This window comes from Gymnodraco acuticeps, unplaced genomic scaffold (assembly GCF_902827175.1).
Source record: "Gymnodraco acuticeps unplaced genomic scaffold, fGymAcu1.1, whole genome shotgun sequence".
NCBI classification, from domain to species: domain Eukaryota; kingdom Metazoa; phylum Chordata; class Actinopteri; order Perciformes; family Bathydraconidae; genus Gymnodraco; species Gymnodraco acuticeps.
In genome coordinates, this window is record NW_022992160.1 from 2,896,123 (window position 1) to 2,911,904 (window position 15,782).

The 15,782-nt window shown below is 44.2% G+C and overlaps 1 protein-coding gene across 1 annotated transcript in view; it reads right to left on the reverse strand.

Annotated features, from left to right (window-relative positions):
• The window catches only part of ube2j1 (ubiquitin-conjugating enzyme E2, J1), a 62,633-nt gene that overhangs the window by 30,795 nt on the left and 16,056 nt on the right, over positions 1-15,782 (reverse strand). Inside the window, 1 exon segment of the mRNA XM_034204520.1 lies at positions 8,200-8,273. Coding sequence (XP_034060411.1) covers positions 8,200-8,273 — 74 coding nt within the window.

Consider the following 15,782-nt stretch of genomic DNA (forward strand, 5'->3'; position numbering starts at 1 on the left):
GAGGTTTTGATAGGCTAAAACATCGATTGTTTTAGCCGCAATGCATGTTGGGGGATGGTGTTTATGGGATATGAAATCGGAAAAACATTTTTTTTTAAAAAATAATACTTTATTCCGAGTGTTCTTGCTTTTCTCTTTGGAAGTCATCACATATCGGCATTGTAATACACGGTTCGGCTGCATTAAATATTACATATCTGCCGTAGATATTTATTTATAGAGCCCTGATCAGAAGACCTTTTGACAAACTGGAAGAGATGCCGCCAAAACTGAATACGTGACGTGGATCATAAATATATCAACAATTAAACAACACCTTCCATTTCTTTTCACACAATACGTCTCCTTGCAGTATCAACACTAATTCGGCTGACTTTACATTTGTATAGGTTATATTTACACCATAACGGTGCACAGACTGTTACAGGTCTATACAGGTTCATGGTACAATGCATAAGCTTCAAATCGAGAGACTGAAACTGTATTTTCCTTTACCGTTCTGTTTTAATTTCACAATAAAGTTAATAGTCATATGTTTGATATTATTATGTTTTATTAACTACACCACTGGTTTTTTAACCCGCACCGCCTAGTGGTTAAAGCACGTTATTGAATTTTGTTGTTGAATAAGTTTTATTTGATGAAAACATTTAAATATTAAGAGTAGCCTACATACAAAATTGAGGGAAAGTAGAAGGCATGATAGAAATATAGAATATAAAAGATCAAGAAGAGGGGGCTGGACCCGTCCTATTCCAGTTTTGGAAAGTCTGCCGTGGTTCCATTCCATTTCATAGAGCTGTTTGTCGCTCAGAGTAACCTTGTCGCACTGCCACTCCAACATCCAATCACAGGGCTTGATGACTAATCACGGTGTTTGTAAAGCAAGGCGGATGTTGTAGTCTGGGGATTCTGGGTAGTGTAGTGTCTTCGGAAACTGTAGTGTCTTAACTCCGAAAAAACTATTTGTTTCTCTGAATCGAAGGTTAAAAACACAAAAGCATTGTACACAATTTAAACCAATCAATATTGTGTAATTAACAAGGATAAACTGAAGTTTTTTAGTGGATGAGTAATGCAGATATCACTGTGTAATCATTAATAATGACAGTGAGGGGAATATATCCGGTTTTATTATGAAAACTTCGAGACCGGAAAAACTGTTTTCACCCACGCTAACTTTACATGGAAGCTGCATACACGTTATTCTGGCGAGACCTCAAATCATCTTCGTAATATTATCTATCAAACTATAGATCCTACACATCGACTGGACGTGGATTCTAAGAGTACAATATACACTTCTAATAATAATAATAATATATTTTATTTATAAGCGCACTTTTCATTTGCGTAAACAAAACTCAAAGTGCTACAAAACACACTACACTTCTCGCCAGAAATCGAATCAAAAAGCAATTTAATGGCCAAAGTATTCCACAATTTAGGATTTTCCAGAGAGGGTTATTTGTGAATAAACGTCCCTCCGGAGCGTTTGCAATGAATGGGCCGGGAGCATGTTGTTTCTTAGAAACAACATACACTTTAAAACGTGTCTCTGGGTCGTAATAAGGGCATGAACAATCGGCCTATATGGTCGTTTTTTGTAGGAGGACAGGCTGAATAGATTAATGTGAATATCCTCTGTGGCACTCAAAGCTGTTAAGCGTTTGCAGGTACAGTACCAGTCAAAAGACACACCTTCTCATTCAATGGTTTTTGTTTATTTTAATGTTGTGCTACTTTGTAGATTAATACTGAAGACAACACAACTATGAAAGAACACATATGGAATTATCTAGTTAACAACAAATTGTTAACAAATCCAGAATATGATTTTTATTTTAGATTCTTCAAAGTAGCCCTCTTTTGCCTTGAGGACAGCTTTGCACACTCTTGGCTTCTCTCATGGGGCTTTCACACTAACGCGGTTCCAGGGCTCGTTCGAAGCTAGAGCCTGAAAAGCACCGGTCTTTCCTGTTCACACCGCAGCGGAGCCGCCTCTAAGCTCCGGAATACGGTTTGTTTCAAGCACCAAAAAAATGGTCGTCCTAGAAGCAAGAACCGCATACGTCACGCTTACGTCGGAGGGGGGCGGGATTAACCTGAGCTAACGGTTAAAGGCGAGTACGGTAAATAAAAGTTGTAACAAGCAGTAGTGCTGAGCAAAGTGACTAGAACGCAACCACACACTTATAAAAAATAAAAACACAGTTTATAAAGTCAGGCAACACTAACCAGGCTTCGTGTGATTCTGTTTATTTGTACCTTACCATGCCCATCCGTTCGCTGTTATATTGATCATTGTGGAGAGAGGCAGACATTTTGTTTTGTATTATAGCAGCTATCGGATAGAATCAATACATGGGCTGCACAGGTTGTCATGTCCGACTATCACAAGTAGAATCATAATGAAAAATACGCTGGTAAAATGTGCCTGTAGAAAACGGCTTATGCCACAATAGGATAGCAACAACAAGTAGTCAAGATAGTCAGTTTGTGGAGGAAATTCCACTTTAAAAAACAGAAACAACCTGGTTGGCAAGAAATGAACAAATAATAGAAGTTTAAAGCAAAGTTGTATTATTTAATAAAGTCAATAAAAGTCAAAAAGCTTTTAACAGAGTTAATCTATTTCAGCCGAAAGGACAGAGTCTCGCACCAAGAAGCCAGCACAAGACCTCACCACATTCAAAGAAAATACAAATACTTTATACACTACAGAAGGAGGGAAGAGAAAGGTCTTCAGCAAGCGAATTTACATGACAAGAAGTGTTGACCAGACGGTTTGAAACCTACATACAGCTATGCAATTTACATTACAAGAAGTGTTGACCAGACGGTTGAAACTTTACAGACATGTTAATTACAAACCAATGGTTGTAGAGACAGACTTTGGTTTGTTCTAAATACATGAAATTAGAGGCTAGATGTGAATTCAATCCGTGGGAAATAAAACAGATAATTAAGTTACAGTAATACTTATGATTAAATTAGACTTAAAGATAAATTGCTACAACAAGTTTAGCTTTGGTTGCTATGCTAACACCACCCATTTTATACCAGAGAAACTTTCATAACAGCGTTGTGATGCCAAACAGCGTCAATTCATACTGAAACACATTCACTTGGGGAATTACTGCTTGTGTGAGTCAGACAGTGAATACTTTACCGCAGCCGCTGCCGTGTGAGCTAACCCGGAGCTAACGGGAGAATAAACTCCCGTGGAAGAGCAGCACTGCAGCAGCCGGTAAATGCAGCTGAAACACATTAATAAACAATGAACCACGGCACTCTGGAGAAAAGTATAAGGTTGGAGAAGTCGTTATTTTATTTAATCTGGCTTTGTATGATTAAAAGCAACACGATCATCGACCCGACGCAATCCCCCATTGTTGTTGTTAGTGAGCGCCGTAACGAGAAAATCAGCGACGTAAAACGGGCTCTGGGCGGTGTGAACAAACCGGGGGCTGAAAAGAAAAACCGGTTCCGAACCAGAAAAGCTCTAGCACGGGGCTAAAACGGGAATCGCGTTGGTGGGAAAGCCCTATCAGTCAGCTTCACAAGGTCGTCACCTGGAATGGTTTTCAATTAACACGTGTGCCTTGTCAAGAGTCAGTTTGTGGAATTACTTGCCTTCTGAATGGGTTTGAGACCATCAGTTGTGTTGTGCAGAGGTAGGGTTAGTGCACAGTGGAAAGCCCTATTTGACTACTGTTGTAATCCATATTATGGCAAGAACCAGTCAACTCAGTAAAGAAAAACGACCGTCCATCATCACTTTAAGAAATGAAGGCCAGTCGATCCGGAAAATGTCAAGAACTTTGAATTTATCCTCAACTGCAGTCGCAAAAACCATCAAACGCTTATTAATAAAGTATATCAAAATAAAAATAAATTAAAAAAACAAAACGCTATGATGAAACTGGCTCTCATGAGGACCCCTCGGGAAAGGAAGAGCAAGAGTTACCTCTGCTGCAGAGGATAAATACACAAGAGTTACCAGCCTCAGAAACCACACATTAAAGCACCTCAGATTAGAGCCCACATAAATGATCACAGAGCTCAAGTAGCAGACAATCTCAACATCCACTGTTCAGAGGAGACTGCGAGAATCAGGCCTTCATCGTCCAATCGCTGCAAAGATCCACTACTGAGGATGAACAACAAGAAGAAGAGAATAGTTTGGGCCAAGAAACACAAGGATTGGACATTAGACAGTGGAAATCTGTACTTAATTGTTAAATTTGAGATTTTGGTTCCAACCTCCGTGTCTTTGTGAGACACAGAGAAGGTGAGCGGATGGTTTCTGCATGTGTGGTTCCACCGTGAAGCATGGAGGAGGAAGTGTGATAGTGTGGGGGGGCTTTCCTGGTGTCACTCGGCGCTTTCACACCGGAGTACTTTTCCCCCCGAACTAGGCCGATTTGGTTTCACACCAAAAAGGATCTGGAACTAGTCCCTAGTTCGCGCTAACCTTTTCACCCCCAGATAGTCCGTGCTAGAGAGGTAGTACTTTCCTGAGGAGGAAATGGTTCGGGGGTGTGTCGGCCACACTAACAATTTCTGATTGGCTGGTCGAATTGAAAACCACGCCCCGTAAAACTCCGAAAGGTTTTGTGAAGCCGCCATTGTATTTGCTCGCATTAGAGGTGTCGGCGCTTCTGGAGATTTACTCGGAAGATGCGACCCAGCAGCTTCTACTGAAGCCAGTCCCCAACTCCAAAGTTTACGAGCGTTGTTCGGTAAAGACACGCGCACAGCTCTTATGAGGTATCTGAACAGCGTGTAAATTGACAATTAAGCTGATATTTTGTACAGTGCTTTTGGTTCTCTCTTTTATTTAGCAGAGTCCAGACAGGCAAAATTACAATAGTGCAATAATAACAATAACGGCATCACACTGTCCCAGGTGTGTCGTATGCATAGTAAATAGGCTCAGCAGCAGACACACCTTAGTGCAAAGATAAATATCAGATAAACCACTACAAAGTAAGCCTGCCAGTAAACCCAAAGCAGAAGAAGAAGAAGTGACATCAGCGGCTTAATTTGCTTAATCCTCCCTCAGGGACTTAGGCCCCGTCCATACGGAGACGATATCAGTTGAATCCGCTAACGTTCTCTATCGTATAGACGGTTCGTCCACACGAGGCTGAAACGGAGCCGCGGATTCGGAGCCCAAAGTGGGTGGGTCTGAGGACGAAACACTTGCGGCTCTGTGTGTACGCCAGTGTGAGAAAAAGTTTTTAGAGAGTACTTGTCCATGGACAAGTGAGTTTGGCAATTTACTTGTCCGAATACATTTTTCACTTGTCCAGAATGGACAAAAATTGGGGCCACTGGAATCTTCTTCTTCGTCATCGTATTTTACATTTTCCCACGGTTTTTATGACACCGCTAACGTAAGTGAGCCGTAAGATTTTACTGCATCACACATAGGGTTGGGTATCGTTTGGATTTGAACGATTCCGGTTCTGCTTTTCGATTCCGGTTATTTTTGGTTCTCGATTCCGGTTCTTTGAGAGGGTCAAAATAAGTCCCATGACAAACTGGGAGAAAAATATATTTATGAAAACATTAAGTCAAATCTGTATTCATATTTACAAATCACTTCATACTGTTGAATTTCTTACGGTTATTGAATACAATTATATAAAAATAATCTCTGCATTGTTTAGTTAGTTCTAAGTGGTGCAGTTTGAGAATGTACAATTGGCCCAGTCTCCTCTGATGTTACACTGCAACCTGCCTGTGAGACAAAGTCCAACCACACATGTCCAACACATAGGACATAACCTAATAATAATAATAATGACACATTAGATGTATAGCCTATAGGCCTAGCACTTTTCTACAACTCAAAGACGCTTGCACGCTTACACATGTCCTGCAATACACATGCTGCAGCTGCCCAGCTGCTCAATGTTTGTAAAAGTAAATAAATAGTATTTTCATTTCAATAATGTACTTTCTATACCCTGCTTCATAAACAATACTGACATCCCTGTGCTCCTCCGAGTCTGGGGGTCCGGGGATGTGAGGACAGCGTGAGGACACAGACAGGGAGGCTGCTTTACTTCATAAAGGAAATGGTGGTCAATATTAACAACATAGGAGTTAAAATGCTTAATAACCTTCATTACGTGTTAGAGAAAGAACATAAGAAAGTTTGATAAAGATGAGGCTGTTAAACGGGCAGCGTATCCGCTGTATGTAGAAAGAGAGAGAGAGAGAGACGCTGAGCTGCACCATGCAGCGATCAGCTGATACGGAGCATAGATAGAGCTGCAGTCCGCGGGCCTCGCCTCCTGTCCTCACAACTCTTATTAATCCCGGTACCGGACAATTGTTATTTGTTCCTACTCGGAAACGAGTTTTGCTTCCCAACCCTGCCACTATGCTACACTTCCAACCCCGCTCCGCTCCACCCGGTCTAACTGTACAGAAAACGGCGAGATGCATTTCCTTAGGAATCGACAAGCAGAACCGAAACTAACACTTCTAAACGAACAATGGTCGGACACGTACAATTTGCGAATGAGTTCTGCCTTTTGTAAACTGAATGTATCAATAATTTGTCAATAAATCAGGTCGAAAAACGTCACTTGTCCGCCGGACAAGTCAATTGAAAGATCTACTTGTCCGATATTGTAAATAACACGTCCCGGACAATGGGATTTGTACTTTTTGGCACACTGTACGCCCTATACGATAATTTCCTGAATAGGATGACGCCATAGCCCTGCCTCTCCCCACATCTCCTGCTCACCCCCGCGTCACCGCTGATGCGTTTTGCCAACAACTACAACAATGGCGGATCACAGGGTTGCGTTCGTGCTCCAGACGCTACTGACAATGATACAGATTTTAATGCAAAATCTACGGCTCCTCTACAACAACCATCATCAACAATAATAATATAATAATAATAATAATAATAATAATAATAATAATAATCGTCATCGGTCTTATTCGCTGCTTTTGGTGTATTTTGTGGTGGAAGTACAGTGCCACTTACAGGCCCGGCATATGTACTACAGCGTCTCCAGCGTTTTCGTGTGGACGGACAAGTTTCTTGAGCCAATTCCGTGTGGACGGAAGACTTTTTTGAAAACGACTTCGGTTCGTTTTCGTCTCCGTGTGCTTGGGGCCTTATTCCGGTGAGAACGCGATCTACTAGGACAGTTCGAGGGACTATAGAGTTCGGGGGGAACAAGTACCGGCAAGTACCGGCTAACTACTTGATTTATTCAGAATTCAAGGCACACTTAACCAGCATGGCTACAACAGCATTCTGCAGTAGCCAGCTAAATATGAATCATATTCTGGATTTTTTAACACTTTTTTGTTTACTAGATAATTCCATGTATTTTATAGTTTTGATGTCTTCAGTTTAAATCTACAATGTAGAAAAAATTAAGCTGGGTATATGGAAATAGTAGAACTTGTGATGTAACAACTCTGTTTATGGCCAATCCACTACTGAGCTTCACTACTGTTGCCAGATTATTTAAACTATTAGGAGGTACAAACTTAATATGGCTCCACCAAATAGTTGGTAATAACCCAGTTTGTGCATCAACTGCACTATGCATGATGGTGTTTGCTAGCCACCAGTTTGATCTTGTTGATGATCTCTTACAGAATGCTTCATTTTTAAGGAGGCCCTATTATTCTGTTTGGGGATTCCCTCTCCTGTAGTGTGTTCTATAGGTTTTTGTGCATGTAAATTGTCTGCAAAGGCTAAAATCCCTGTGTTCTTCTCCAGAGTGAATTTCTGACCCACACACTCCCCCGCCTGCCAGAAACGACTCCATTGGATTCCTTTAATACTTCTGTAACATAATGACATCACTATGTAACACTTGCGCTTCTATTGGCTTGCACTCTGACACATTATTCGTGATAGACTAAGGGGTGGGACATCTCAAATCGGTTAACCAACCACAACAGCTGGCCAGCTAACCAACGACTGGGCTCTGGTTTCAGACAGAGGGTGAAAAGAGTTGCTTCAGCACAGGCAGTATGAGAAAAATAAAGAGCTTTTTGAACATTAAAGTGTGAAGACATGTCACAGTAGAGACATAAAAATACAAATATGGACCTGGAAATGTGCATAATAGGGACCCTTTAAGGCCAACACCTTTGTACCACTGTACATTAAAGGAAGTACAGCACAGTGTCCTGCAGTAAACGTACCTCCAGTGGCTGGGCGTGGTAGTGCTCAGTGGGATCCCTCAGTTCAGCCGCCTCTTTCATTAGCCTCTTCACCGCTGGTGATTCAATGACACAAGAAAAAAGAGGTTAAAGCCTTCATGGTAGAATAGGGCTCACATCTTCTTCATGTTAATTAATCACCCTAATGACTACAATAATAGGGCCATATGATTTGGGTGATGCACAAACATGGACAAAGTTGCAGAATTAGTTTAAAGAATATGTAATCAACTGTAAAACTCATATTGTGCTGATAGCCAAATTCTCAATGTATTTGTCCTAAACATTTTGAGTTTTCCCCATCATTATGATGACAAAATGTGATGCCAAACAGTGGTTCAATTGTTAAACATATCATTTAGAAAAGTTAATGTCCAAAACATAGAATTTAGAAAAAAAAAAATGAAATTTGGTAAAACAATAAGGGATTTGTTGTCCCAGGCTACATATATCAAAATATCACCAACTGATGGCATAGGCAGTTAGCGGGCCAACATTTTTTTTTTTCAGATGCAGAGGGCTGCAAATGTGCTGCTCCGCTGGGTTACAGGACTTTAACACGGATGGACAGATGAGAAGAGCCTGCAGAGGGACAGGGCTCCTTGTACTGGCATGTCTCTGCTAAACATCACACTGACTGTCACACTCATTCAGACAGCTGGAGTAAAAGGCTCCTTCAAATATGCAATCAAAAAGAATCTTAGTTTACCCCCCCTAAAAACTTCCATTAAACACTTTGTTTAGTGCTGGCTTACTGCATGATTAAATCATACCCGTTTTGTTAAATCGAGTATAATGTTTTTTGATCATTGTATAACATCACCACCATTTTGGAAGATATTGACAAAAATCTGAGCAGGACACACTGTAGTCAAACATTTCTTCATAGTTGCTTTGTGAAGATGAGCAGATGACAGCAGGAGGCCTGATTCTGCTGCATGTCAAATAAATACAAAATAAACATGCCTTCAACCATGGTTGAACTTGCAACTCATGGCAGGGAGGGAGTAAACAAGTTTGTTTGAGGGGTCAATCTCTACCCATGGCAGCATGTTGTTAGTTTATGTGCAGACGCAACATACCGAGTCAAATGAGGTGGCGGAGAAACATCTGCTGGCATTAACCCTTGTGTCATGACCAAGCCAACAACACACTCAGGCCTGCTGTGTTAATCTGAATACAGACAACCTCATCACTCTGGGAAGGGTGCTTACACAAGTCCAGCTGATCATGGTGGAGAGGACACTTGTGAGGGGAGGGGGGTTTAATCACTGTCCTGGCACTAAAGGACACTATGATGCTCCTTGATGCAATGCTGACCATCAGGCTGCATGACAGTCCATACAGAGCAGAGCCTTCGGTTAAATATCCCATAATGCTTTAACACAAGGTCATGAGTCACAACTACAGGGCTGATGTCACAGTCTCAGACTCAAGTTAACAAAGTGCTTATCGCAAGTTAAGGAGTTGTTGAGCTAACTGCGTTCCTCCTTATGGACTGCTAGAGCTCGAGCTATCAGCTAGGAGCCTGCTGCAAGAAGGAACAGGATGGGGCAGAACATTTTAAACTAATTGTCAAAAGGAAGTGGAACTAAGAAGTATTCACAAAGGCAAAATTGGTTTGGAATCCAATCGAGAGCGGACTAATATGTTGTCGAGCTTGAAATGGAGACTGTGAAATGAACACTGGAGAAGAAGATGAAGGGCTGCAGTAGTATTGGGTGGGAGGGCTAATAAAAAGGGATGAAGGCGAGACGAGAGGATGTGCAGCTGCAGGGGGAGTGGAGCAGTGGGGCACAGAGATGGCCTGACACCATGCGGCTTTCAGGGCACGTGTTCTCTCTGATCCTGCCCCAGGACAGACACTCTTTAGAGAAGATGGGAAACATCCACAGTAATCTAACATCCGAGCCACAAGGAGCATGGGGGAATAGAGAGAGTGTGTGCGTGTGCGTGTGTGTGTGTGTGTGTGTGTGTGTGTGTGTGTGTGTGTGTGTGTGTGTTTACAAGGCTTCCCTGCCTTCTCCTATTTACAGCTGAATGCAGGGGGTCATTGAGTGCTTGCAGTCTTACTCAAGTTTACAACAATCAACACCAGAAGGCAGGTGAGCAAGTTATCCTGTGTAAGAAGAAATTGATCATAATACACCAAATGTTTTGGTTGATTTCAATTGCAAAAACCTGTATCCCAAGGTAAAAATGATTTCCATGTATTTCCATTTTTAAAAAAGGTGCACATTTTTTTCATTTCAATTTATCTTAAATGCAAAAAGTTGTTGGGGGGGGGTTAGAGAATACTTGCATGTGCATTTATTGTTGTGTGCAAATGCATCATACATAATTCACATTCCTCAACGGCAATCTGTAGAGTTTTCTAAAAATGTTAACCTTAAACAGAAACCCAAAAATATGAAAAAGCTGTTTTCCCATGTGGACCCGTACAAAGAGCCAAGAAATGAAATAACAGAATAAGATTAACTGTGCAGTGAACAGCTGAACATGCTGCTGCAGCAATCCACAGTGTGAGGTCCATCCATCAAACGAGGCAACATCATCAGAGTATCAGAGTTTTGATAATGTGCAATGCTTAGACTGTTCTATTTCGTATATGGCTTTGCCCTCTAAGGCTATCGCTATTGGGTAATCCCCCTGCGCAGCACTGAAACGCTTGTAGTCCATGCCCACCCGCAAGGTGGGCCCCACCCTCGGGCTTCCTTCCGGTATAAATAGGAAGGAGGCCCGACAATCTGCTCCCTCTTTTCTTCAGCAGTTACTGAAGCACAGCAATTGAGAATCATCATGAACAACAACTGCGTCCGCGATTGTCCCTCGTGTGGCTCTGGGTTCATAATGAGTTATGACCAGCAGAGATAAAAGCAGTATGCGAATCCTGCCTGGGGTCAGAGCATGCGTACGCGGCTCTAAACCAGCAGGTAGCATGCATGCACACACTGCGCCCGTCTCCCCTCGGGCGACAGGAAGCGGAGAGCGGACGCTCTTGCTGCTGTGGCCGAGGAGGACGATTGGCCCGTCCAGGCTTACGCGCCGCGGACGGGGCCGAGTGTCCCTGGGGCCGAGTGTCCCTGGGGCCGAGTGTCCCTGGGGCCGAGTGTCCCTGGGGCCGAGTGCCGTGCAGGAGTCCGAAGAAAAGCAACTCCCTCCACGGTTCACCGTGCGGTTCTCCCCTCCCTCCTCTCCTCCGGACGGGGGAGACAGAGTCGGAGCAGGGTGCCAGGCCAGCTTGGCGGCCGAACATGCTTTCCCCCTCTCCGTCACCACAGCGCGGCGGCGAATAACATCGCGCTGCTCTCCAATTCGGTGGTGACACTGGTAGAGCGGTCCACCACCGAGGCAGAGGAAATCAGCAAGGCGGCCAGCACGGCGCTCATTCTGTGCGCGTCCGTTGCTGTCTCCCAGGCGAGGATTTCCGCTTGGGTGCCACAGATCCAGTGCCACCTTTGGCTGAAGCAGGCGTCTGTTACGGAGACGGCCAGAAAAGTGCTACTGGACGCTCCAATCAGCCCGGACGGGCTGTTCGGACCCCAGTTCCACGCCATGGTGGAGTCCATGAAGACGGCCGCGGAACAGGCGGACGGCATTCGCCAGCATGTACAGCTGGCTCCAGCCTGCTGAGCGCCCACAGCGGCACCAACGTCCGCAGCAGCCGCGGCATACACGCCGGCCGCAGGAGGCCGCAAGCGGAGAGACACACACCGCAACCGCCTCGGCGTCAGACTCGCCCTTCGGCGGCTGCAGGGGCTCCGTCCCACGTCTCCGCCACCCCAGAGACAGGGTCTCCCGGCGGCGAGTCAAAGGGGAGTGAGGATCCCCTGCTCCTGGTCTGCTCCGCGAGAGCCTCCGAGGAAGCAGAGCCGGTAATTAAGCCGGCTGCCACTAATCTGTTGATTAGTAGACATCAGGGCTCGCTGCAGAAGCCTGGTTTTAACCTGTTGGTTAATAAACTACAGAGCTCGCGGCATTCCTCTGTCCGAGATACGCCTCGTACAAACGGCCTTAATAAACCCATGAGCGCCGTTATAACGCCTCGTGTGGACAGCACTGCACACACCTCCATCCATCCCCTGAGCGTGTACGCGCCTCATGATGAGTCGGAGTGCGACGCAGCGTGTGGAGGCCCCCGCGCAGCCCTTTCGGTCCAAGCACACCTTGGGTTGCCTCACGGGCAGCGGCGGCAGGGGCTCTGGCGTGGCTCGTCACCATGACGACCAAAAAAACACATCTCGAGCACGTGCGCCCGCTCTCAGAGTTTTTCTCAGAGTGGCAGCGCGTGGGTCTGATTGACAGATGGATGAGCAGGCTGATCAGCAGAGGATACGTCCTGCAGTTCGCCTCTCTAGCAATGTATATTCCCGGCGAATTTAACAGAGAGGCTCGCAGAACGCAGCAGCCGTGTTATGCGAGGAGTACGGAGACTCAGACCTGTGTCACACACACTGGCGCCTCAGTGGGAATTGGCTTTGGTGTTACGTGCACTAAAGCAAAGCCCCATTTGAACCTGATCAGGTTCCCCTTAAACTGTTATCAGCCAAAGTAGTACTTTTGGCTCTAACAGCAGCGAGAAGGGTGAGTGATTTGTCTGCTCTCTCTGTGGCTCCGTCAGCTCTCCGGATCCAAGGAGATGGCAGTTCAGCTGTTTTACGCCCTAACCCGGCTTCATGCCTAAGGTCATCACAACTCTTTTAGGTCAAGAGTGATCACCCTGGCTGGCTTATTCCCCCCTCCTTACAGGTCGGAGGAAGAAGCCACGTCTCATCTCCTCTGTCCTGTGCGCGCGCTGTCTTGCTATGTGGCGCGCACGGCGGCCTGGAGCCGTTCTCAGAACCTGTTTGTGCACTATAGAGAGCGCTCGATCGGGTAACCTCTGTCTGCACAACGGCTGTCACACTGGCTGTGTGAGGCTGTGTCACAGGCATATGTCTCCTCTGGGGTGGAGCCCCCGGAGAACATCAATGTGCACTCCACCAGAGGAATTTCCTCCTCCACGGCTTTGCACAGAGGAATGTCAGTGGAAGATATTTGCACTGCTGCATCTTGGTCTTCCCCCTGTTCATTTATTCATTTTTATTTGAGGGATGTCTCCCATTCCTCTCTGACACACCCTGTACTGGGTGTCCGGTCGGAGTGAGTGACGTCAGGGAGCCAGCTGTGCGCCTCTCTCCTGCCTCTCGGCACGCGGAGAGCGGCCCTTGTTCACTCTTATAGGAGGGATGTTCCTTTTTCCTCTGACACACTTTGTACGGAGTGCCTGGTCAGAGAGAATGACGTCAGGGATCCAGCTGGGCGCTCTCCTACCTGTCTGACACGCAGAGAGCTGCTGTTCCCCCTCTATGATCGCTGGACAAGGTGGGACCTTCGTCTCTACTTTCTCACAGTGGCCGGTATGTATTGTTCCCAGCCTTCACCCCGTCGGGAAGATAGGCATGTTTTGCTATGTTCCAGGGACGGTGATGCGCCATTACGCATGGCACAACAGGCAGGGGGTGTTATTGAGCAGGTGTGTCTGTGCTTCTAGTGCCGGGCGGACCCAGTGGGGCGCAGACTACATCATGCTTCGCCCTTAACCCAATAGCGATAGCCTTAGAGGGCGAAGCCATACGAAATAGAACTGAGGTTACCTACTGTAACTCCAGCTTCTATGAGTAAATGGCGCAGCCCTCTAAGTGCTGGGCCCCACTGGCTCTACGAATAGCTGAAGAAAAGTTATGTTGTATGGGAGCAGATTGTCGGGCCTCCTTCCTATTTATACCGGAAGGAGGCCCGAGGGTGGGGCCCTCCTTGCGGGTGGGCGTGGACTACAAGTTTTCAGTGCTGCGCAAGGGGATTAGCCAATAGCGATAGCCTTAGAGGGCTGCGCTATTTACTCATAGAAGCTGGGGTTACAGTAGGTAACCTCAGATCTTCTTCCCGATGTTGTCGAGAGTCGAGAGAGCAAAGTGTAAAGTTCTTGGATCAGTAGTTCTGTAGGAAACTGCGATAAAGCAGGTATGAATATAGCTACACTTTGGGTAGCTCCTTAACAGAGCTTTAAAGGTGCACATAGATATAGATGTATTAGATTTGTGCATCAAAGCTCATCAAAGCTGGGACATACAGCTATAATGGGGCTTTGAGTTTATTCAGGTTATAAAATCTTCATGAGAACTTTTGCACTCATGATACGTTGACTGTAGCGCTGCTTTCATTAACGTTGTGTGCATTGACTCACTTTGAGACCCATAGCAGCGGCTCAAGCTCATCTAGAACGGCAACTGCTCTTAACATTTTATTTCCCAAATGCTAAGCTAGCCAAAGGCATGCAGTCTACCTTTTAATTATCAGAAAATACATACAACATCATCCTGAGTTGCATAAATGGATTGCATTTAAATAGTACTTTTCTAGACTTTGTGACCACTCAAAGCACTTTTACATATCATTCTTAAAGGGTCAGTGACGTGACGCCTAGATATCTGTTTCCACAAGTAGTTAATTTTATATTGTTGTATAAAAATAGTTAAATATTGTATTCGTAAATAGTGTAAATAATACTAAATTGGGTGATTTTTCTAATATTAAAGTGGTAAGATGTCATTCGGTAAAACGGTTCTCACTTAAAGTCAATGAAGACAATTGTTTGTAAAATCATGAGAATAATTAAAAATCATGAACTATTCTATGCGGCATATTTTTTCAAGTCTTTTGATAAACATTTTAAAGTTTTGATAAGATGCACCTTTAAAAACATAAAGAAATATCTAAAAAAATGTGTTCCGCAAAGAAACATTTTCCTGAATGTCATTCGGTAAAACAAAGATCAGAGGCCATTTTGAACTATAGTCACATGACTTTATTCAGGCCACATGTGATGATATCACTCAGAGGATCCCTGAAGACCTCCCAAGTTGAAGGTAAGTTTTGCTCCTAAATTTGAGATAATTACACCTTTGTGTGTGGTACCATGTGTCACAGATTTGAGTGTCATTCGGTAAAACGTCAAAAAAGTGTTTATAAGTTATAGATTAAATTTGAAGTTTACAAATTGAGGTCAAGGTCATTGTTGCTAATAGGCGACCAAGCAACTGCCTGTTAGGAATGAATTGCTATGAAATTTGTCATTCAGCAAAACAGAATTTGTCAATCAGTAAAACCGTTTGTCTGAATGACATCTGTTATCCCGAATAACACAGTGGATTTAACTGATTTCTTTCTTTCTTTATTGATTGTTTTAACATGCTATAGAGTTTGTATAACTGAATTAATTTTATTATTTATTTTTATTTTGTATTATTATTAAAAAAAACATTTTAACAGATGTCTGTGTCCAACAAGGAGAGGAGTGCTCGCTTCCGTGCAAGGATAAGGGCAGATCCTGCTGCTAGGGAGGAGAGACTAGCAAAGAGAAGGGACAGGTATAACTGTGAAGTTGTATGAGAGCAGTATTGGCAGTAAACAGTATAGGATGCATTGTCTATAAGCCTGAATTTGTTTTCCATATTATCTACAGTACAGTACCACTACAAAGTGCATTTGGCAGTTAACTTGGCTTAAATCTTCATTAAAAAGAA